At 37.9% G+C, this 25,809-nt stretch overlaps 1 protein-coding gene across 5 annotated transcripts in view; it reads right to left on the bottom strand.

Annotated features, from left to right (window-relative positions):
* LOC311620389 (A disintegrin and metallopeptidase domain 3-like) overlaps positions 1-25,809 on the bottom strand; it is a 114,392-nt gene that overhangs the window by 32,246 nt on the left and 56,337 nt on the right. For all 5 annotated transcript variants that reach the window (XM_084879732.1, XM_084879731.1, XM_084879734.1 and 2 more), the window contains 4 exons: positions 11,037-11,135; positions 6,496-6,691; positions 5,916-6,009; positions 5,449-5,638 (listed from right to left, as the gene is read on the bottom strand). In XM_084879732.1, coding sequence (XP_084735858.1) covers positions 5,449-5,638; positions 5,916-6,009; positions 6,496-6,691; positions 11,037-11,135 — 579 coding nt within the window. The remainder of the gene's footprint in view (positions 1-5,448; positions 5,639-5,915; positions 6,010-6,495; positions 6,692-11,036; positions 11,136-25,809) is intronic.

The following is a 25,809-nucleotide window of genomic DNA, read 5'->3' as shown; positions in this document are numbered from 1 at the left end:
TCTCAAGTGATTAGCTATAGAATAAGCCTTATCCAATTAAACTATTGTAAGTTTCATGGCCTAAAAGCCAGCTTTCAAAATGAAGACTGTCATGAGACAAATCCAGTCACACAGACAAAGCTTCCAATTAAATTAGTTTAATACAAAAGTGTGGGAGTAAAACCTCATGGCAGCTTAAAGCTCCTGCTGAACAAAGCAGGTAAAGTCAAAGTATTCCTTCCTTCCTTCCTTCCTTCCCTCCTTCCTTCCCTCCTTCCTTCCCTCCTTCCTTCCTTCCTTCCTTCCTTCCTTCCTTTCTTCCTTCCTTCCTTCCTTCCTTCCTTCCTTCCTTCCTCCTTCTCCCCCTCCCTCCCTCCCTTTCTTTCCTTTTTCTTTTCTCTCTTCTTTTCTTCTCTTCCTTCCATGGGGATATTGCCCAGTTGGGCATGAGCTAATGATCAGACTTCCCCAGGTAGAGAACCACTCCTAGAGAAATGAGGACTTTGTAAAGCCTTATAGTGTTGTTGGGACAAACCAGAGGACTTTCAAATGCATGATTCAATTCCCATAGAACATTAGCTGAATTCCATTATTATGAAGTCTAGACGCCAGGTATATGAAATTCCTGTACTCAGAGAAGGGGATCCCTTAGCCCAGCCTCCGCCCTCTCCCAGTTTGGGAGCCCTCAGTGGGTGTTCAACTGATGCAGAGGCAGCAGAGGCTCTCACTACCACTGCTGCACTTGCCTGCCATAAGCTGGCTTCTGGCTAAGCTGTGCCCCCCTGTGGGGGTGTATTGACCACCCAGGGGCAGCTTCTGCATTGAGCGACTGCCCCCTAGTGTTGAGTGTGTATCACAGTGAACAGTCATTCCACTATTTGGTAGATTTGTATATTATCCTTTTATTATATAGGTTGGTATTAGGTCTAGTAATATTTAATGTCGTTTTCTAATACTTTTTTAAATCGAATTTATTTAAACAATACAACAAAATTTAATCAACAATATAGTTGCAGTTGTTTTCTACTACTTGTGCCCAATGCTCAGGAAGCATTTTAATCCCTCTGTTGTAAGATTCTTGTGATTTTGATGCAAAAAATTCGGTCAATGCATTTTTGAGGCATTCTTCATTATTAAATTTTTTTTCAAGAAGAAAGTTTTTCAAAGAACGAAACAAATGGTAATCGGAAGGGGCAATATCAGGAGAATATGCAGGTTGAGGGAGAACTTCCCATTCTAACTGGCGCAGTTTTTCAGCAGTGATTCTTGCAGTATGCGGTCGTGCGTTATCGTGGTGAAGAATTACGCCCTTCCGATTAATCAGCGCGGGTTCTTTTTCTCTTAAAGCTTGGGCTAACCTTTCCAATTGGGCACTATACACTGCACTTGTAATGGTTTGGTTAGATGGTAAAAGTTCATAATGAAGAATTCCTTTAAAATTCCACCAAACACACAACATCACTTTTTTCGCATGCAAGTCAGGTTTTGGCGTGGGCTGCGGAGCCTCATTTTTGTCCAACCATTGAGGCCGCCTTTTCAAATTAACATACAGCACCCATTCTTCATCTCCGGTAACAATTTGCTCTAAAAACGGCAAACGGTTTTGACGAGAGAGGAGCGAACTGCAAATTGTGACTCTTTGATTACGGTTGTTGTCGGTCAACTCATGAGGAACCCATTTTCCAAACTTTTGGACTTTGCCAAGTGCACGCAATTGATTGGAAATTGTTTTTTTGTGAACAATTTAAAGTTGTCGCAAGCTCTTGTTGGGTAATTTGAGGATTTTGCACCAAAAGAGCTTGAAGAGCTTCTTGATCAAAATTGGACACACGGCCTCGACCACTCTTGTCATCTAACGAAAAATTTCCCTCGCGAAATTTCTCAAACCAACGCTGGCATTTTCTGGCGCTAACTGCATCTTGACCAAGAGTACTACAGATGTTTTTTGCAGCCTCACTTGCTTTTCTTCCTAATTGGAACTCGTAAAGCATGCAGTGCCGGATATGCTCTTCATCCGCCATCTTCTTAGCCCTAGTTTTGCAACAAAAACCAAACCAAACACAAACTTTTTCAAGCAAAACTTGTTAATTGCACTTCACACGTTCTGTAGATACCACGTGTTTGAAGGTTATGTCAATACAAGTCAACGCCAAGCAAGATTTTAAACGAATGTTTAAAAACGACATTAATTATTACTAGTCCCGATAGAAGACTACTTAATTGCAATGTTCAGTAGCATATGTATGTCTAGTTCCCATATTATTTTATTTCCATTATTGTAACCGTTTTTCCTGTACATAAGATATAATTTCACTCTCACTACTTTTAAGATCCTCTTTCTTTGTCTTTAACTTTCCAAAATTTTATTATGCTGTGTCCTACCATGGATTTCACTGATTGATCCTATATAATTCTCTTTCAGTTTATTTCATCTGTGGGTTTATGCCTTTTGCCAAATTTGTAAATGTTCTAGGCATTATTTTCTCAAATACTTTTCCAACCTTACATTCTTTATCCTACATTTTAGAATGCCAATGTCTTGGGTATTATATATTTTCTTAAAACTCGTTATGTCCTTGAGGCTCTATTCAACTTTTCATTCACTCTGTTGTTCAATTTGGGTATTTTTTTAGGGTTCTATCTTTAGCTTCAATGATTTTTTTTCTGTTGTCCCCATTATTCTGCTCCTGAGACCATTACTGAGTTTTTTGTATACAGGGTGGGACGCAAGTATGTCTACAGTTGTGAGGACAGGAAACACAAGGTTCATTTTTGTATTATTATTTATTAATTAGAGGCCCAGTGCACATATTCGTGCAACAGTGGGGTCCCCTGGCCTGGATGGGGTCAAAACCGGCTCTCCTACATCCCCTGTGGGGTCCCAGATTAGAAGAGGTTGCAGGCCAGTCCAAGGGACACCACTAGTGCACAATGGGAGACCAAGGAAGGACACGGGAGGTTGGCCAGCCAAGAGGGTTCCAGGGAGTTTACAGCCTGTCTCAGTCCTGATCAGCTGGACCCCAGCAGCAAGCTCACATACCATCTTCCACCTGGTGGTCAGCGCACATCATAGCAACTGGTCAACCAGTCGACTGTCTGCTCCCTGGTGGTCAGTACACATCATAGCGAGTGATTGAGTGGCTTTAGCATATCATTACCATATCAGCTTAGGTTGAATGGCTGATGAGACAACCAGACACTTAGCATATTAGGGTTTTATTATATAGTATCATTGTATTATGTTCCGTACAAACACCTGTGAATGTATTTTTGCCCCACTCTACATTGATAGTTGTATGTTTCAATTCTAAAGTTTCTAAGTGATTCTTCTTTATGTCTTCTTATCTCCTTGCTGGAACTTTCTATCATTTCATTAGTATCCATCAAATTTGCAAGTGTTCATTGACACATGTTAATGATGGCCACTTTAGATTCTTTGAAGGGTATTTCTAACATCAATGTTAACTTAATTTTAGTTATTTTTTTATGTTATTCTAATATACTAATAATTTTTATTGCTTTTTTTCTAGTTAAAGAATGATTAAATTAGATTATATACTCTGACTTATTTATACTAAACATTTTTCCACTTTGTTTTAAATTACCTTTGAAGGGAGACATATATTGCTTTATAATGTTGTGACAAAAAGGAAGCCACATACTAGACTTGACAAGCTCAGGGAAGGCATACATGATCAGTCTCATAAACTCAGAGATATAAAGTAACCACATCAAATGGTCTGAAACTTAAAATTTCTAACTAAAAGGGAATTTTTTGGTGTGTATTCATGTCCTAGGCTAGTATGTTCCTTATCAAAGGTCTTTATCTTAACTGAGCCTGTAGATTGTCCTTTTGCATCTAAAATAACATACCTTTGGAATGTCAGAGCAATCTTTTCCAGACCCCTCACAGCACAACTACTGCACCAGATCTAGAGACCAGAGAACAACTTACTGCTATCTTGTTCCTGTATACCCTCTCCATGTGCTCTAAATGTTCATTATCAACTCTCCTATACCCACCAAGGTAAAGGAAGTGTATGTCTATTTGTATTACTCTTGATCCAATCTCAGAGATTTCCCAGCTTTGCTTTCTCCAGTCTACCAATGAATTACAGGTAACCACCCCTAAGGTCTCTGATTCTGATGCACAAATCAACAATAAAACTGCTATTCCCAGAATGTATTCTCCATCATTTTAGGTTTTGCTTCCCAACAATTGTTGTCGGTTTGGCTCAAGGAAACTCTTATAAGATTTTTTTTCTTAAACATTATTTTGTGGACAATGTAGTCTGAGCCAGTATGTTCCTTTATGAATATTATTTTCATGTAAAAATGTCTTCTGTCATTCTAAAATGTTTACTCACTGCCTTTTTCTTATTTTTCATTTCTTACAATGCTTTTTCTCAATAGAAATAATTTCATTAAAATATAAGAGAATGCCCAAAAATATAAGATAATGCCAGTTTGGCTCAGTGGATAAAGCTTTGGCCCTGCAATTGAAGCACCCTGAGTTCAATTCTGATCAAGAGCATTTACCTTGGTAGCAGGCTCAACCCCTGGCCCTGGCCTGGGAAGTGGGGAGGCCATCAATGGATGTGTCTCTCTCACCTCCCTGTGTCTCTTTGTGTGTCTCTCCCTCTGTTTCTACTGTCTCTAAAAATCAATGGAAAAATATCCTGAGGTGAGGAGTAAAAAAAAAAAAAAAACAAAAACAAAAACAAAAAAAAACATGGTAAGATAATCATGCATTTTTTCCATTCAACTAGTTTTAGTAGTAATAGTTTAAAAATCACTTATCTATAATGTTTCTTAAAGTTTTTAAGAAAAATTAAGTAAAGCTTAGATTCTATTTTATTACTGAAGGGCCACATTTTTAACAAATACATTATTTCTTATGGAAGGGCCACATTTTTAACAAATACATTATGCTTTGGAGAAATAAGCTAATAAGCAAATAAATGCTTTACTTTGGTTATAACCATATTCACTCTCATCATTACTGCTAGTCTAAATATTTATTTGTTGTTATTATTGCTGTTCTTAGTACTCTGCTCCATTCTACCCTTTTTGCACATTATTTGAATCATTTTGCCCTTTGTTTACATAAACTATTGCAGACCAAATTCTAGCCTCAGGTGTGAGAAACCCATTTCAAATATATATTAGAAAGTTCATAATAAAAAATGATGGGAAAGCAAGTGTTCCTTTGAACAACAGAAATTATGATCTTTGACTCTTAAGACACAGGAACTAGTTTGTAAAATTTTAAATAAAATAATCTTAATCTCTCTCTCTCTCTCTCTCTCTCTCTCTCTCTCTCTCTCTCTCTCTTTCTCTCTCTCTCTCCCTCTCTCTCTTCATATACAATTCACACACAGACATTCACACACACACACACACACACACACACACACACACAAACACACACACACACCATATATAATATCAAGTAAAATTTATATTTACCTTATTTTCATCACATATAGTACCATCAGTTACATATGTATTATCTGGAGTTGTCATTTGTGAATATGGTCTTGTACCTGCTGACATACATATATGGCCGGCAAGGTAAGTATATTGAATATCATAATTTCTATTTTCCGTTATAAGTGTATGTGTCCAGTCGCAAACTAGCTTTCCACACAGAGTGTTACTGGCAATATAAAGCAGAGAAAATTCCCCATATGTCACTTTGAGACACAATTTGTGAGATAAATAATGATTTAAAATATGAGCATAATTCAAAATGTTCCTCAGATCATAACACCAAAGCTATTCAGAGCATACACTATATTATTAAATCCAACATATAAATTCATCCATATGTACTAAATTCATCTCTCACTTGAAGTAAGTGGCTCATTTCAGAAAACACATACACACAAACACATTCATGCATTTGGAAAATGGATAGATTTTAAAATACACACGTATAAGGACATCGGTCCTTTCCAATACACCTTCCAAAGTTATCATCCAGGAAATTCACTTCTTCTGAACAGAGGTACGTTCCACTTCTAGCAACTGAAAATAAAAAGTTCCAATTACTCATCTTACAAAACTTAAAACTAAAGTGTAGTACATTAATACAGAGACATCTAGACAGCAGCAAAATCCAATCAATGCCATATACTACAAGTATTTGATGTCTCCTACTGGCTCTTCCAGAATGAGAAACACTCCCAAAAAATACCCACTGGAGAAGAGAAAATGTGGCATCGTCTTGCAGAAATGACTTAAAGTCACTCGTTTACTTTCTGATATACAATTTTAATAATCTTCTGCCTGTATACCAATCACATGAAATTTGCCCAATGTCCTCTTCTCGTTGTCTTATATTTACTGAGCTCATTTTGCTCTTGACATAATTTAAAGGTATTTGGATTTGCAATTTTATTTTCAAATTTGGATTTAAATAAATAATATATTTTTGTGGCTTTTATGGTGAGTTTCTGACTTTAGAAAAACACAATTCCAAAATGAACCCTGAAAAACACACGCAGCTATTACATTTTCCAAATAACTCCGCACACTGTCTAGTTGGATCTCGACATATCCCTTTATAGCAAAAGGCGGTTTTATTGTTACATGGTTCTAAATCAATAGATTTCATGTCTGGCACACAATACTCAGATGCTCCGGTGCAAAATTCTGTAAAATCACATGGATCAATGCTTTTCCGACATATTCGTCCTCTTGGGTGTAACTGTGAGGGGAAAAAAAATGGGGGTAGGGGGACAGGAGTAATACATTTTATTCAAATGACTTGAATTGATTCCCACATGGCAATGAATCAAGTCTTACCACACTACTCCAAGCAAGGTATTATTATCTGCTATTATAATTTACATAAACTGTCATTATTAGTTAAGAATCAGCAGAGGTTAAATGAAATATCAAAGATCACATACTACTCAGTACTGGAGCAGGAGCAGTATAACTCACATTCTTGACTGATACTATTAACATTAAGCACCGCCACTGTGCATAGTATCCACTGAGCAGGACACCCTACTTTTGAAATAATTTATTCTATGCTAACCTATCATGAAGTTTAATTGAACATGAACATAACAGCACCAGATCATGTTCTCACACCCAACACCAAATTCAGAAGTAAGTATGTATGTGGTGTTCTGAAAGAAGCAGAAATGTTAAACACTTAAGTCAGCGTCTTTTTTTTTTCCATCTGAAAATGTTTCATTGACTTTAAAGTAGTGTTGAGCTCTCTCATTGTTTCTACTAATTTCAAATGAGAGAACAATGGTAAATTAAAAGTGGATTTTAGTGACAGAGTAAGGGGCAGGAGGAGGCTGTTACCAAAGCAGAGGTTCTAGGATGAAGTCTTTTCAAAGGTTGTTGCTCAGGTTTCATGATTGAACCTAATTGTTTGAAACAAAGAGCACTGTTGATTTCTTTCTTTCAATACATATAATTGAGAGAAATATTTTTGTAAAGTATCAACCAAAAATGTAAAAAGTTTAAGTGAGAGCATTGTGTTTATAACTCTGATTTAGATTCTATTACATTTTTAGCTACTTAAATAAAATTATAAATTTTATTTAAAAGTTCCAGAAAACTAGATCAGAAAGAACCTAGAAGTCCATAAATTTTCAACTCAATTTTTAAAAAGAATCTAGTTAGTGAAAGCATTCATAGTTGTAATGCTATGGTTATACTAAATACTTCAAGATCAATAGAAAATATCTACTATCAAGGTATGCATATTTGTTTTTCAATTTTGGGTTCTTGGGACTAACTAGATTCCGGAAATTCTGTCCAAATCCAGATAGTAGTCTTAATCATGTTTCTAAAATAGGGCTGAGTAGATATCATTTTAATTTTAAGAAATTTTTCTTTCATGCCATACCCCACCTCTACCAAGAGAGGTTATGAATTTTGAATCAGCTCTGACTAGGGATGATAATCAGAACACTTCTTCATAGACACAGGGAATGGAACAGTGGAGGAAATTTAATCTAGAAGGATCAGTCATGGTTTCTTCTATTACCAAGCATAGAGACAGATGTTGGGAAAGAAAGGATCTCTCTACTCTTCTGAAATATTGTATTGTGGACTAGACAACCAGGAAGCACAATGAGCTATCTCTGTTACACATGCAGAAATCGTGTTTGAGAATTATCAACAAATTTGCAAAGATATGCAATAGATATATAGGATAAGAATTGCATTGTTCCTGTTTGAAATATTCCCCTGAGCACTAAGTAATACTCATCTTTACCTAAGCTTCATAAGAATTTGTTTGTTTTCTTTTGCTTGGCCATTATCAAGATACAACTTTTGTGACACCAAGGTTGGGCCTAGGCAGTATTATCATAATTGAAATAAGCCAGTCAGAGAAAGACTAATACCATATGGTTTCACATATTTGCATGTGAAATCTAATGAACAAGTTAAAGAAACAAACAAAATAGAAACAGACTCATGAATATAGACTGACAGCTGTCAGTAAGAGGGGAGAGGGGCTGGGCACTGGGTAGAAAAGGTGAAGGATTAAACAGTTCAAATTGGTAGCTGCAGAATAGCCAGAGAGATTCAGTTTGCAGCATGGGGAATATAGTAAAAAATGTGGAGAAAACTGGGTATGGTGGCAGGTGGGCCACAGGGAGTCCACTCTGTGAAGTGCATGGTTATCTGACCACTTTGCTCTACATCCGAAACTGGTGATGAATAAAATTAAATTTAAATTCTGATTGATCTCTCTATATAAACCCCTAATATGCAAATTGACTGAACAGCAGAACAACCAGACAACTGAACCAGTCGCTATGATATGCACTGACCAAAACATGGTGGGTGTTGGCCACAGCGGGATTGTGGAGCCGGTGGGTGCGGACACCATACCAGGTATGGTGACAGTTGCTGTCATTGAAGCCAGGCTCTGGTGATTACTGGAAATTCTTTGCATCCAGGCACCACAGCTCCACCCAGCACTCACACCTACTGCCTGCACTGGATCCCTTCAAACCTGCTGCCAGTGCAGGAGCCTTAACTCATTCACAATGCTGGCACCAGCCCCAATCATTCCACACCATCAGCAGGAGCAAGCTGGGCCAGCACCATCAGCCCATGGAAGTGGTATTGCCAGCAGAGAACAGACTGGGCTGGAGTGCAGAGGATGGACTGAGACCCGCCCCTGAACGCATGGCTGCCTTGGGGCCCACAGTACCTTTCAAGTTGAATATATTCCTGTACTGGGCCCTAGTAATAGAATAAAATACTAAAGTACTAAGTGTTGGTTATGGTTTGATTTGTTTTCATCATAAAATAAATTTCAGAATATGTTGATAGTTTTCTTTTTTAACCACTATTTAGAAAATAAAAGAACTCTTGAGCTTATTCTTCTAAAAAGTAAAGTCATTTAATGGCAAAAGATATTTTAGTCTCTTGGTATTTAAATAACAAAAGCTGTGTATCAACAAGTTTTCACCTTTGTGGTTCCACTATACATCAAAATTATACTATATCAAAGGAGTGAAAAAAACAGTATTAGAAGCAAGCTTTATTTCAAATTGTTACCAAGCTTCAATCTAGAGTCCACATATAGATACAATGCACATAACGTTAAAAATTTCACTGATAAAGTATATATAAGAAATTCATAATAATCATTTTATGCAATTTTTAAAAAAAGATACAACTGACCACTACATAATGTATATTTAAGAGTGCCAATTAATTTTGTAATTGCAGATAGGAATGTGTATATACTGGTTAGAAACAAGTTATTCATTGCTATTTTTCAGTAAAACAGCTGGTTAAATCATTGTCTGCCATATCTTTGCACTTAGATTTGTTTCTATCTAAATAGAAAAGTCATTTATAAAATATTAGATAAAATTGCTAAATTTTGAAAATGCATTGGTATAAATTAGCCTACTTGAAATTAGAAGAGAAGAAAATGGGAAGACTTTTACACTTATGGCCAATAAAGGAGAGCAGTCTTAAATGAGAGCAAAAGCAAAGCTCTATTTCCTAACACACATAAAATTGATGTGAACGAACAAAGTACTTTTAGCTATTGCCCTAAAGCTCTCCATGGCAACTTGTACTGTGAATTTTCACTCAACCAAATGTAGTGATTATCTTCATTTTAAAGAACTTGGGATGTAGGTCAATGGCCATGGACTGTCTAGAAAAGCTATATTGCACTGGTTTGGAGATAAAGGTCAAGATGAGAGTTCTAATGAAGAGAAAAGCAACAAGATTTACTGCTAAGAAATAGAAGCCCCGCCTCTCTACTCATGTGCCTTAAATATAACTGATCATTGGCTCTAATTACTAGCCCACAGAGTGAAAATGAACACATATAGAACAAAGCAGAATAATGTTGTGAGATATTGCATTGAAACAGAAAATATCTCTCTTGAACCCACTTTTATATTTGTCATAGACTCCTGAAAGGGACACTAAATGAGGTGCTATATGATGCAAATCACAGAAAACAAACCCTAACCAATTTCCACTCAGATGTGACTCCAGAGAAAAACGTGAATGGAAAACTTCCCAAGGAAGTCAGTTTAATCCTCCACTTCTAGACTAGGAGTCCTTGACCAAGGCAAACTTCACTGTTTTATATGCTACATATTCTACATGGATTCCTTTTTCTAGTATTTTCAAAATCAGATTTTTAAAAGTACTGTCTTCTATTGGAGCATTGCATGTCAACTGTGTGTTAGCTGCTCATTTTTAATTTTGTCGTAAATTGTTTCATGATAAAGAGTTTCACTTAGGCAGCACCACCAGGAATTCATCCCACCCAAATAATCTGGAATTGATATTTAGTGCAGTAGCTAGATGGATCTTGAGTAGAAATTGAAAAAATACAGTGAGTAGTGGAGCTAAATAGTATGGAGAAAAAGACCTAAAGACATTATCTAAATTCTAAAACCAACAGTGTGTGAATAGGGTACAAGAAGTAGCATAGGTGAAAGATGTGTACAAACAAATTTTTTTAAAAACTGAAGTAGAAGGAATGCACAAGAACACAACAATTTCATGAGGTAAACAGTTATAATTAGAAAGCTTACCCGACAAGTTTTTTTGTCACAGCATGGTCCATTGCCACATTCTGCAGTTTCAGTAAGTGTACAATTTTCAAAATGACAGCATTTTTTAAAAGCACAGTCCTGAAAGTAAATACAATCGAATTAAATAATTAGAATTTGCTATCAAATTGATAATTTTATTTGTCAAAATAAACTAATGTTTGTCTCTAAATTAAATACAATTACACTATAATTTTTACTTCTGTATTTACTTATAGTACTGCGTCGTTTGAAATTATATTTTCAGTATAGAAGACAATGGAAAAACATTATGCACAATTCCATGCTCAAGAAATTGAACTGTTAATTATTCTTTGCAATTAATTTTCAATCCCCTTGGTTTTATAAACATATACATACACAATGAATTTCTACATTTATATTTTTTATTGGATACATTATAAGTAACATTTTCATATCCAGTCTTCTGTGGAAACAATTTTGCAAATGTATAATGAGTTATGATTGTGACAAAATATAAGTTTCTAAATTACAATATTTTGGAATGATAAAAAATGTTTCAGAGAAAATTGTTGTCATCATTTGCTTAGCTCCAAATGGGAGAAGATTTTACCTATGGACCTGGAGAGCATAATACTAAATGAAATAAGACAGTGAGTAAAAGATAAAGCCTATATAATGAAGAGGTAATATGCAAATTAACTATCACTCCAACACACTAGATTGCCACCCGATATGATCAAAGATGACCGCCCCCATGAGGACACAAGATGGCCACCACAAGATGGCTACCTGGAGAGGACAGTTATGGGTGATCAGGCCAGCAGAAGAGGGTTGTTGGGGGGCACCAGGCCAGCAGGGGAGGAAAGTAGAGGGAGTACCCAGGCCTGAAGAATAGGGCAGTTGGGGGTGACCAAGGCCTGAAAGGGAGGGCAGTTGAGAGGGACCAAGACAGCAGGGGAAGGCAGTTAGAGGAGACCAGACCTGCAATGGTAGGGCAGTTGGGGGCAATCAGGCCAGCAGGGGAGGCTATTTAGGGGTAACTAGGCTGGAAGAATAGGGCCGTTGGGAAGGACCAGGCTTGCAGGGGAAGGTAGTTGTGGATGATAAGGCCAGTAGATGAGGGCAATTGGGAAGGGGCCAGGCCTGCAGGAAAGGGCACTTAGGGGTGACCAGGTCAACAGAGGAGGGCAGTTGGTGGGGACCAAAACTGTAGGGGAGGACAGTTGGGGGCAACCAAGCCTGCAGGGGAGTAAAGTTGGGGGCAGAACAGGCCTGCAGGGGAGGACAGTTGGGGACAACCAGGCCTACAGGTGAGAGCAGTTACAGGTAACCAGTCCAGCAGGGGAGGGCATTTAGGGTAATCAGGCCGGCAGAGGAGTGGTTAGGCATTAGTTAGGCTGGGAGGCATAAGCAACTAGGGGCAATCAGGCAGGCAGACAGGCAAGCAGTTGAGAACCAGCAGTCCAGGAATATGACAGGGATGTCTGACTGCCCTTTTAGGCCCAATCCCACAGTGGACATCCCTCAAAGGGTCCCAGATTGGAGAGGGTGCAGTTAGGCTGCGGGGCACAAACCTTCGTGCACAAATTTTGGGCACCAGGCCTCTAGCACCATATATAATAACTTCACTAATATGTGAAAATAAAAGAACAAACCAAGCTACCAAGCAAAATAGAAACACATTCATCAATAGAGAGCAGGCATTCACCTCTGGTGTGATGGGGTGGTTGGAGTGGTCAGGGAGGTTGGTTGGGAGTTGAGGGATTGAGCAAAAAAGAAAAAGAAATAGAGAAAGAGAGAAAAGGCAGTAATAAGAGGGAAGTTATGTCAGTAAAGGCCTATCTCAAGAAACAAGTGAAATCCCAAATAAACAACTTAGCATTCCATATTAAAAACCTAGAACAAGGGCCCTGTCAGGGTTACTCACATGGTTCCAGTGTTTTCCATATACGATAGGTTGCTGGTTTGCTCCCTAGTTGTGGCACACACAAGAATCAAACTATTGATATAAATGCATATGTAAGTGGAACAACAAATCAGTCTGCAAATATACCCATTCTGTTTACAGTCTCTTTACAAAACAATGCAAATCAATTGGGGGGGAAAAAAAAACTCCCAAAAGTTCCATAAAAACCAAACGACCTCTTTCAGGGATAAAAACCATAAATAAGAGATTGTCCATCTGTAAAAACAAAACCAGAAGTATCCCACTTACTTTTTACCTAAATGACAAGAACACTAAAATCCCTCCCTACAAAACTGGTCTCATGCCAAGAAAACATAGTTTATTGGAGAAACAGCATACATATGCGTCTTCTACAATATTGATGATAAACCACTGACACTTCAAAAAGTGAATACTGATCAAAATGTGTAAGAGATATTAAAAGACCATTCAAGCATAAGAAAACCCAAATCATTAAGATATCCTCAATACAAAGTTTTAATTAGCTGTCACTTCCTGATAAAGATGGCGGCTCCCACAGCCAATAAGGAGGGACTATGCAAATTGATGAAACAAAGACGGTGGCACCAGCCAGAACCATAGAGCTGGCTGGAGCAGGCGGAAGGCTTGGCTTCCTTGGTTGCCCCAGCTACCTCATCACTGCTGTGGGGACTGACAGCAGGGAGGAGGAAGTCCCACCCCTACAGAATCAGCCAGAATGCTGTTGGGTCAGACAGCACTCAGTGGCCTGACAGCCAGGACTCTCATTCACCTCCATTTCAAACCATGACAACAGGGAGATGAGACTATGTCTAAAGAACAACTATTGATACAATGTAGCTCTGCAGCCAAAAGATGCCCGCATTATTGACAGAAAATGTCTGAAGAGCAACATGCATTTGATCTTGAAAGAAGGCAGCACCTGCAACAAAATGTATCTGAAGAGCAGCTATTGGAAAAGCATCTCTCTGAAGCTGAAAAAAGCTGGCATCATTGACAGAAAATGTCTAAAGACCAACATGCCTTTGAAGTTGAAAGAAGGTCGTGGAGATGACAGAATATGTCTATAGAACAGTCATCAACAAGTACTACCAATACTGGTAGGAACTGCCTTCTTAGCGAAAATGGATTAGAAGACGATGCAATTCTCAAACATAGCTGTGGTGGAATGACTGTTAGATGTCAATTTTGCCTATCACTAAATTTCTCTGATGAATAACCATCCAATGGGAAACTTACTTAATGTTGTAGCAAAGGTAAAGTCTGTCCAAATGATATAAATTTTCCAGAATACCCAGCCTATTTAAAAAGATTAATGACAAATGAAGATTCTGACAGTAAAAATTTCATGGTAAATATTCATTCCATAAATAATTCTTTTGCTTTTGCTCCCATGGGTGCAAATATTGCATTGCTATCAGGATATGGGCCATACTGTTTTAGAATACACAGACAAGTTTATCACTGTACTGGAACTTTACATCCTTCAGATGGTGTTTCTTGGAATTTTGCTCACCTCTATATTTTGGATACCAGCCGAAGTAACAAGTAAAAGATTAGCAATGCCTGAAAACCAGGGCTGCTCAGAAAGAATCATGATCAACATCAACAACCTCATGCATGAAATAAATGAATTAATAAAATTGTACAAGATGCTACATGAGGCAGAAAAAGAAGCCCAATCTGAAGCAGCAGCAAAAGGTATTGATCCCACAGAAGTAACAATGGCAATTAAATATGATCATAACAGTGATCCAGGCAGATATAATTCTCCCCATGTAACTGAGGTTGCTGTCATATTCAGAAACAAAGATGGAGAACATTCTTTTGAAAGGGACTTACTCATTCATGGTAAATCCAATCCCAATAATCTGAATGCCACTAAAATGAAACAAATCAGTATTCTGTATCCTATATTAGATGCAATGACATTTCCTATTCTTTTTCCACATGGTGAAAAAGGCTAGGGAACAGGTATTGCATTCAGACTCAGAGACAACAGTGTACTCAACAATAATACTACACAAAATGTAAGGACACAAGACAAACAAATGTAGTATTGTGGATTTCATCTCTCTGTACGGGACACGTTCAATCTTATTTTAAATGCACTAAAATTAACTCAACAGTTTCTCTTGGATTTATATTTAAAAATGGAGGCCAATTGAATAAATTTCATCAAAGCAAATCAATCTAAGCTGAGAGTTGAAAAATATAGTGGTTTGATGGATTATCTCAAATCTAGATGTGAAAATGACAATGTGGCAATTGGTAAAATGATAATGCTTCCATCATCTTTTGAGGCTAGTCCCAGAAATATGCAGCACCAATATCATATGCTATGACAATTGTAACAAAGTATGGCAATCCTGACATATTCATAACCACAACATGCAACTCCAAATGGGAAAATATTAGAAACAATTTACAATGCTGATAAAAATTAAAAACAGATCTCATTTGGTAGCCAGAGTTTTTAATATTAAGCTGAATGCTCTTTTAAATCATATATATATATATATATATATATATATATATATATATATATATAAATTCAATTTCTTTGGCAAAATAATAACTAACATTCTTATCATTGAATTTTAGAAATGCAGACTGCCTCATACTCACATATTATTGATATTAGATAGTGAATCCAAATTATAAACAGATGACATTGACCATATACTTAAGACAGAAATTCCAGATGAAGACCAGTGTTCTTGACTTTTTCAAATTGTAAAATCAAATATGGTACATGGGCCATGTGGAATACAAAATCCAAATAGTCCATGTATGGAAAATGAAAAATGTTCAAAGGGATATCCAAAGGAATTTCAAAATGCAATGATTGGAAATGTTGATGTGTATCTCAAATAGAAATGAAGATCTAGTAGTACCATTTCTATTGGATATAAAGTTGTCGAAAACACTTGAATTATCCCTTAACCCGTATTTGTGCCTCAGATATAACTGTCATATAAATGTAGAAGTCTGTGCATCGATATTAAAAGTGTCAGATATTTATTTAAATATATCTGTAAAGGGCATTACTGTGCAAACATTCAAATTTCTGAAAAAAGTATTATCAATCATGATGAAGTACAGGACTTCATTGACTATAGGTATGTGAGTGCTCCTGAGGCTGTTTGGAGACTTTTTGCAGTGTAAATTCATGACCAATCTCATTCAATCACAAGATTAGCTATTCGTTTGTCAAATGACCAGAATTTATATATTCACACTGATGATTTTGCTGAAGTTATTGATAGGACTAAAAGGCATAACTCAACTTTGATGGCTTGGTTCTTATTGAATAAAGAAGATTCCGATGCACGTAATTATTATTGGGAGATTCCACAGTATTATCCTAGCTATTGTAATAAAAGAGTAATATGGAAACTGACTATCACTCCAGCACACAAAATGGCCGCCCCCGTGTGATCAAAGATGGCCACCCCCAACAAGATGGCTGACAGGGAAGGGTAGTTGGGAGAGACCAGGCCTGCAAGGGAGGGTAGTCGGGGGTGATTAGGCCAGCATGGGGAAGGCACGTAGGGGTGACTGGGCTGGCAGAGGAGGGCCATTGAGAGCAACCAGGCCTGAAGGAGAGGGCAGTGGGAGGGATCCAGGCTTGCAGGAGAGGGAAGTTAGGAGAAACCAGGCCAGCAGGGGAGAGCAGTTAGAGGCAACCAGGCCTGCAGGGAAGGGCCATTAGGGGCATCAAAACCTGCAGGGGAGGACAGTTAGGGGTGACCAGGCTGGCAGATGAGGGCTGTTAAGGGTGAAGGTGAGGGCTGTTAGAGTGACTAGGCTGTCAGGGGAGCATTTAAGCATCGATCAGACTGGCAGACAGAAGTGGTTAGGGGCAATCAGTCAGGCAGGTAAGTGCTTTGGAGACAGCAGTCCTGGATTGTGAGAGGGGTGTCTGACTTCCCATTTAGACCCATCCAGGATCAGGCCTAAATGGGCAGTCAGACACCCCTCAAGGGGTCCCAGACTGGAGAGGTTGCAGACTGGGCTGAGGGACACCCCTGCCCCCAAGCATGAATTTCATGCACTGGGCCTCTAATCTTAATTATAAAATCCCAGGATTGTAACGACCTATCACAACCAAAGGGTGACCAACCAGAAGTCAATGCTATGTTGCCATGCAGGGCAGGGTTCATTCCCTGGTGGGAATCAGTCAGGTCATGCTTGTGGAAGCCAGTCCCAGGCAGGAGTCAGTCAGGGTGGGAGTCAATCCCGGGAAGGAGCCAAGGCACAGGGGTGTGAGTCCAGGGCAGGAGTTAGGGTGGGAGTCAGTCCCAGGCAGGAGCCAGTCCCACGGGGGTGCCAGTTCCAGGCAGGAGCCTGTGGTGATGTTGGGGTAGGGGGAAAACCCTGGCGGGAATCAGTCAGGGTGGGAGTCAGTCAGGGTGGGAGACAGTCAGGGCAGGAGTCAGTCAGGGCAGGAGTGAATTCCAGTCCCAGTTGCACCACATGGGAGTCAGTCCCGGGAAGCAGCCAGTCCAGGGTCGGTGGTGAGGGGAGGTGGGGAGTGGTCAGTCTCAGGACAAGCCAGTCCTGGGAGGGAGTCGGTCAAGGCAGGAGTCAGTCAGGGTGGGACTCAGTCCTGGATCATGAAAAGAGAAACATTAAGAAATAGAAATAAGACAGACCTATACTTCCACATGGGGAGATATTGGCAGAAGAATAGCAGGGAGCCAGAACTCACACCATCTCATAAAGATAATGAACACTTATGCCACTCCACCCCGCACCCATCACACACACCTACAAACCTTGGGCCAAGTGAGGAATCTGGACTTCTATTCTGTTCTTGAAATAATGAGGTGACATCTCACCCTCCCTTACTAGGGCAGTATCAAAGCAAAGCCAGATAAAACATGGTTGAAAATTATTCAGAGTTCCATAATAGTGAAAATTTCTAGGATTCAATTATAAAACTATTTATACAAAGAAGCAGAAAGATGTAGAATTAAATATAAAAAGATAATAGATACTAACACTGACATAGTAGAGATGAAGTGTTATTTGATAATAAGTTTAAAGCAGCCATCAAAACAATCTTTAGCCAAAACCGGTTTGGCTTAGTGGTATAGCATCAGTCTGCGGACTGAAAGTTCCCGGATTCAGTTCCAGTCAAGGGCATGTACATTGGTTGTGGGCACATCCCCAGTGGAGGGTGTGCAAGAGGCAGCTGGTCCATGTTTCTCTCTCATTGACAGTTCTAGCTCTCTATCCCTTTCTCCTCTCTGTAAAAAATCAACAAAAATATATTTTTAAAAAAACAACAATCTTTACATGAGTGATTTTGAACATCCTTAAATGGGGTGGGGGTGGGGGGTAGTACGGCAAGTAAATAAGAAGTCTCAGCAAAGAAAATGAAGCTATAAAGAAGAAACAAGTGAAAAGTATAGTACAGAAGAATATAATAACTGAAATAAATAACTCAGTGAATAGGCTCAAAGCAGAGTGGATGGGACAGAGGAAACACTCAGGGACCTAGAAAATATAACAATAAAAATATCCAAGGAGCATAGAGAGAACATGGGCTTGAAAACAACAACAGGAAAAGATCAGAACCATAGGAACCAGTCGAGTCATAACAACAACAATAAAAGAAAGAATGAAGAAGGAAGGAAGGAAGGAAGGAAGGAAGGAAGGAAGGAAGGAAGGAAGGAAGGAAGGAAGGAAGGAAGGAAGGAAGAAAGGAAGGGAGGGGAGGTGGGGAGTGGTCAGTCTCAGGACAGGAAGGAAGGAAGGAAGGAAAGAAACTACAACATTTGGAGTCCAGGAAGAAATTAAGGAGATGGAGCTGAAAGAGTACTTGAAGAAATAATGGCTTAAAACTCTTCTAATTGGTAAAAAGACAGAAATTCTCAATTTTAAGAAGGTGAGCAAAGATAAGATGAGACAAACCCAAAGATATCAACACCCACATCATAGTCAGACTTCTGGGAAATAAAAATAAAAACAAAAACAAAAATATCTTGAAAGTTCTGAATGACAAATAACACTTTATAAGAAAAAAGTAATTCTCATGACAATAGGTTTTCCATTAGAAACCATAAAGTCTAAAAATAAAAGAATTGTCAACAGAGTCCTATTTCCAATGAAAATATCCTTCAGCAATATAGAGAAAATCAAGGCATCTCAGGTAATGAAAACACAAATATAAACAAGAATTGATAAAGAATAATATCCAAATGTCAAAAAATATGAAATATATTCAAAATCATCTATCCAGGTAAAGTCAAACTTATTCCCACATTACTTACTTACCAAGATAACAAATTATCATAAATAGGTTTATGATATTAATTATTGGCAAGTATCTTCAGGATCTGGAACTCTCATTCACTGCAGGTGGTTGTAAAACTTGATAAAAAGGATGCAAAACTGTATCTACTAAATCTAAACATATACCTACAGCATGAGTCATTTAAATTTATTACTTTTATATATCCAAAATAAATGAGCATATAGGTCCTCAAAATCATATGAGAAAGGATGTCTAGCATACCTTTATTGATAATATTTTAAAATTAGAAACAACTTACAAATCTGCCTACAGGAAAATGGAAGAATGGTAGTAAATTCAAATAATATAATACTACACACCTACAGAAAAAGAATAAAATCCTAGTATGAAGAATAATGTGAGTTAATTTCACAGATATTATACTGAGCAAAAGAAGTGAGACACAAATGAGAATACATCATATAAATCCACTGATATGAATTTCATGAACTGATGGCACTATCAATGATTATGAAGGTCAGAAAATTAAGAAATTCTGAGGGTAGTAGTCAGAAAGGGGAATGAAAGAAACTTCTAAAATCTTGAGAAAGATTCTAATTCTTACATTGGTTGTTACTTATGTAAATTAGTTGATTTCTACATTTAAGTTTCATGCACAGGTGGAGTTAAATATAAGTGTTTTCTAGCACTGAAAGTCACTTATTATTTGAGCTTGGTTTCTTCAATTTCAGAGTAAATGCTAATCTCCATTATGTCATAATACCATCTGAAGCTAAATAGTGCCATCAAGATCTAATTCTACAGCTCAGTACCCCTGAAAAATGAAATAGGATTTATTCTAATTAAGAGCTCTGAAGAAATCATGCTACCAATTCAATATAATTCACCAAATATTCTGCATAAAATATCATCTCAATAGAGTACCATTTATGATTCAATAATTGGAATTTAAAAGGAAGTAAAAGAGTAGGTCTTTTGTTATTCTCATAGTTTGTGGACCCAGTAGTAATTCTGATAAACTATTGTAAAAATAAGTGTTTACTTTTTCTACAAATATTTAAATTGTTTTGGTAATACCAAAAGACTATAAAATTTAGCCTTAACATACTTCAATATATTCTTATTGTTAATTTTAGAGAGGAAGGGACAGGGAGAGAAACATAGAAACATCAATAATGAGAGAGAATTATTGATCAGCTTCTTCCTGCATACCCCACACTGGGGATCTATCCTGCAACTCCAGCATGTGCCCTGACCAGGAATCGAACTGTGACTTCTTGGTTCATAGGTTGGTGCTCAACCACTGAGAAACACCAGACAGGCAGCCTAAACATACTTTTAAAAGTGACTGTCATATATTGGAAAATGAGACATTGAAGTATTGTGTAATCCTATATAATAAAAGGCTAATATGCAAATTGGCCAAGCAGCAGAATGGCCTGGCACTATGCCATGCACTGACCACCAGGGGACAGATACACAATGCAGGAGCTTCCCCTGGTGGTCAGTGTGCTCCCACAGGGGGAATGACGCTCAGCCAGAAGCCCTGAGCTGGGCTCAGTGCTGGCAAGTGCAGTGGTGGTAGCAGGAGCTTCTCCCATGGAGAGCGGGCTTAAGCCATTACTTGGACATCCACCAAGGGCTCCTGGACTGTGAGAGGGCACAGGCCAAGCTCAGAACCCTTCTCCCACCAAATGCACAAATTTCATGCACTGGGCCGCTAGTGTGTTTAATAATTATTTTGTGGACAAAACGCCGTAAGGGTGGGAATAAAGTATTAGGTAGACTGTTCACTGTGAGCTTTAGACAACCAGAACGATATTACCTTAGACTTTTGCTTCTGCATGGAAAGGTGCAATAAGTTTTGATTATCTGTAAACTGTAGGAAGCATAATTTATGATACAGTTTGTGAAGCTGCTAAACACGGAGGATTATTCTTGACGACAATATATGAAAAGATACGATTGGCATTGCAATCATCCTTAATATGCCCAAACAACTACAGCAACTTTTTGTATACAGATGTGTGTTTGGATGTCCTTGTGCTACAGAAAAATTATGGAATGATAATAAATCTCATTTTATTGAACATTTCTGTTGGAAATTACACCAAAGAGAAGGTGCCTGTGTGAACTGTGAAATGCATGCCCCTAACAAAATTCAAGAGGTATTCACATTGCATGGAATGAAATGTTCACATTTCATACTTCCGGACTATCCTTTATTAATGAATGCAAATACATGTAGTGAATCATACAAGCGACAACAGACAGAAGTTTTGATAAGTCCTCTGAAAAAAGAACAGTTGGCAGACTTACAGACTTTAACTTCAGCCATCGAAGATAAAACTGTACACCCCAAATGCTTTATCTTGGATGGTCCAGGTGGCAGTGGATAAACATATCTATGAAAAGTTTTAATACATTATATTATAGTTCATGGTGGTACAGTTTACCTACAGCATTTAAACGAATTGCTGCAAAGTTACTTCTTGGTGGAAGAACCTTTCATTCCCAATATAAATTACCAATTCCATTAAATGAAACTTCAATTTCTAGACTCAATATTAACAGTAAAATTGCTAAAACCACTAAAAAGGCCCAACTTCTTATTATTGACGAATACACCATGGCATTCGGTCATGCTACAAACACCATAGACAGATTACTAAGAGAAATTATGAATCTTAATGTTGCATTTGTTGGGAAAGTTCTCCTTCTCGGAGGGGATTTTTGACAATGTCTCAGTATTGTACCACTATATTGTACCACACTACCATGCTATGTGATCAGCCATAGTACAAATGAGTTTAAAGTACTGTGATGTTTGGGGATGTTTCAGAAAGTTGTCTCTTAAAACAAATATGCAATCAGAGGATTCTGCTTATAGTGAATGATTAGTAAAACTTGGAGATGGCAAACTTGATAGTGGTTTTCATTTAGGAATGGATATTATTGAAATCCCCCAGGAAGCTCCCTTTGGAAATAATATATCTATAAATAATATTAAAAATATATCTAAATGTGTGATTCTTTGTCCAAAAAATGAGCAAGTTCAAAAATTAAATGAAGAGAATTTGAATACACTCGATGAAATTTTCACACCTATTTGAGTGTTGATTCAATTGACTCACCAGAGGATGCTTAAAAGGAAAATTTTCCCAGCAAACTTCTTAATGATATTGCTCCTTCAGGAATGCCATGTCATAAATTAAAATTGAAAATTGGTGCAATCATCATGCAACTGAGAAACCTTAATAGTAAATGGGGTCTTGGTAATGGTACTAGATTTATAATCAAAAGATTATGACCTAACATTATTGAAGCTGAAGTATTAACAAGGATCTGCAGAGGCAGAGGTTGTTCTGATACCAAGAATTGATTTGTCCCTATCTGACACTGGCCTCCCCATTTACATTAATTTGACGACAGGTTTCCATGATGCCAGCTTTAGCAATGACTTACTAAATCACATGGACAAACTCTAGACAGAGTAAGAATATTCTTACCTGTACCCATTTTTGGACATGGTTAGTTATATGTTGCTTTCTCTCGAGTTCGAAGAGCATGTGACGTTACAGTTAAAGTTATAAATATTTCATCACAGGGAAATTAGTCAAGCACTCTGAAAGTATTTTCACTCTGATTGTGGTATACAAGGAGATCTACACTAATAAAAGAGAAAGATGCAAATTGACTATACCATCACGACTCCCACAAGCCAATCAGGAGTGAGTATACAAATTAACAAAACAAAATAGCAGGTTAATTTGCATACACCAGCACGAGCAAAGACTGAAGGCTCTGCCCAAGAGAAGATTGAAGATTGAAGGCTGAAGACTTGGCTCCACTGCAGGCAACGTCCCAGGTGCCAGAGGAAAACCCATGCTGGCAGTCAGGGGAAGAAAGGCCTACTGCACGAATCTTCTTGCAAGGAGCCTCTAGTATTAGAATAAGATTACTCACTTTATCAATAATTATTTACATCACTTTTGTTTTATATCATGTTTTTGTTGTTATATCATTTTGTCATTATTTATTAATTTATAAAATTATGTATTATTTTCATATACATTTTACTCATTTCCTTTCATCTCTCACATTTCTATTATAGAGAAAGTGCAAATAGCAATTTTAAAATATTTCCTCTAATTAATTCCCTTTCAAGGTGCATGAATTTTGTGCATCAGGCCACTAGTATACATATATACCTATTGACACAGCAGATTCACCTAGTGGTATACACCCTTGAGAAATACAGGCACGTGTATAATAGCAGGGATGTGCAAAAACAGTCATAACTGCATGAATTTTAATAGTCAAGGAGTAAGATAAATTTAAGTTTTTGTGAACACTAAAAGGACATGTTTAATATTCATAAAATTAATAATAAGAACAAAGAAAACAATTGGGTTATATCTACTTTAAGGAAACTGATAAACATGACAAGTACAATATTGGGTGAAAGACTAATTTACTAAATGATATAAACCACATGATTGTAAATTGTATAAAGGTAGTAAGCAGTCAAAAAAACACATTGCATAAAGATGCAAAAAGCGGGATGTAAAACTATGATGAACAGCAAAGTAATGATATAATTACCATCAAATTCTATATGATGGTTTTAGGGAAAGAGGCATGTTATTGAGAGAGGACACACAAAGAACTTCTTTGGTATCAGTATAATTTCTTTTGGCCTAAGTGTAAATTATCCAGGTGCTTATAATTCATTACACTCTCCATCCATATTTCATATACTTCCTTCATGTGTATTATCGATCATAAGGAAATGATGAGAATGAAAAAAATTTATTACTAAACAATCATAGGTAGAGGACTTCCCTTCAAGAACCTTTGTCCTAAAATATAGTGTTGGGAAATAATTTTAGAAGGAATCTATGACATATATAAAAAACTAAAAACGAAACAAAGATGGCGGCATAGGTAAACACCTAAACTGATGCCTCCCACAACAATTTCAAAACTACAACTAAAAGACATCATCCAGACCCACAGGAAGGCTGGCTGAGTGGAAGTTCTACAACTAGAAGGAAAGAGAAAAGCACACTGAGACTGAAGAGCTACAGGAGGCAGAGGTACTGAGATGCACGCATGAGCACAAAAAGGACTGGCAACTGAGTGTGCAGGTTGCTTTCTCAAGTGGGATGGAGACAAAAGCTCCTGACTGCTCTGGGTGAGATTCTGGGGTCCCAGACTCACATGAGATGAAATTGGATTGTCAGGAAAGGTAAAAGCACACTGAGACTCAGAGGAACTGCGGAAGGCATAGATACAAAGGTGCATATGTGGAGAGGGTGAGCAACTGATTATGCAGCTGGCTTTCTCAAGCAGGAGGGAGACGAAAGCTCCCAACTGCACTGAATTCCATTCCGGGGGAGAGTCTGGGGACCCAGACTCATTCAGGGAGAAAGTGGACTGTTTGGAAGCAGATGGAAACTCAAGGGCAGCTTTCCCTCAGAGGTGCTTGCAGTAATTACCATGGGACATTGAGACACAGGGGCCAATTAGGACAGGGCTGACAGGAAACCAATGCTGTCTGCTCCACCGTGATATTCCGCCCTATTCAAGGTGAGCACAGAGGCTTTTGCAAGTCTTCTCCCATGAGGGTGTCTCCAGCAGAGAAGTTCTCCCAGCATAGACACAGCTGATCCTCACAGTCAATTGGCCTGGAGGCCAATTCTTCCCAGTTATACCAACAATCAAGGCTTAACTACAACAAGACTGTGCACCCAGCCCACAAAGGAGTGCACCAAGAGTATCCACCTCAGGTAACTGGAGAAGCTGGACCACTGGGCCCCCTATAGGACACTTAGCATTCAAAGCCACTCTATCAACTCAGGGAAGCAGCCAAAATGTGGAGACAAAGAAACAGATTACAAATGAAAGAAATGGAGAAAAGCAAACAGCTGGATATAGAGTTCAAAACCACCATTGTAAGGTTTTCCAAGAATTTTCTATAAAATGCTGATCAATTTAGCAAGACCCACGAGGATATGAAAAAGAACCAACTAGGAATTAAACATACACTGAATGACATAAAGAACAATGTACAGAGATCCAACAGTAGACTTGAGGATCCCAAGAATCAAGTCAAAGATTTGAAATACAAAGAGGCGAAAAATACTCAACTGGAAAAGCAATAAGAAAAAAGAATCCAAATATATGAAGACAGTGTAAGGAGCCTCTGGGACAACTTCAAGTGTACCATCAGAATTATGGCGGTGCCAGGAGAAGAAAGAGAGCAAGATACTGAAAACGTATTTGAAGAAATAATGGCCAAAAACTTCCCCTACTTGGTGAAAGAAATAGACTTACAAGTCCAGGAACCACAGAGAACCCCAAACAAGAGGAATCCAAAGAGGACCACACCAAGACACATCATAATTAAAATGCCAAGAGCAAAAGACAAATAGAGAATATTAAAAGCAGCAAGAGAAAAACAGTTAATTACCTACAAGGTAATTATGACTGTCAGCAGATTTCTCAACAGAAACTATGCAGGCCAGTAGGGAGTGGCAAGAAATATTCAAAGTGATGAATAGCAAGAACCTACAACC

Source organism: Pipistrellus hanaki (genome assembly GCF_964339955.1).
Source record: "Pipistrellus hanaki genome assembly, chromosome: 3".
NCBI classification, from domain to species: Eukaryota; Metazoa; Chordata; class Mammalia; order Chiroptera; family Vespertilionidae; genus Pipistrellus; species Pipistrellus hanaki.
This window is presented reverse-complemented; position numbering and strand designations above follow the sequence as displayed.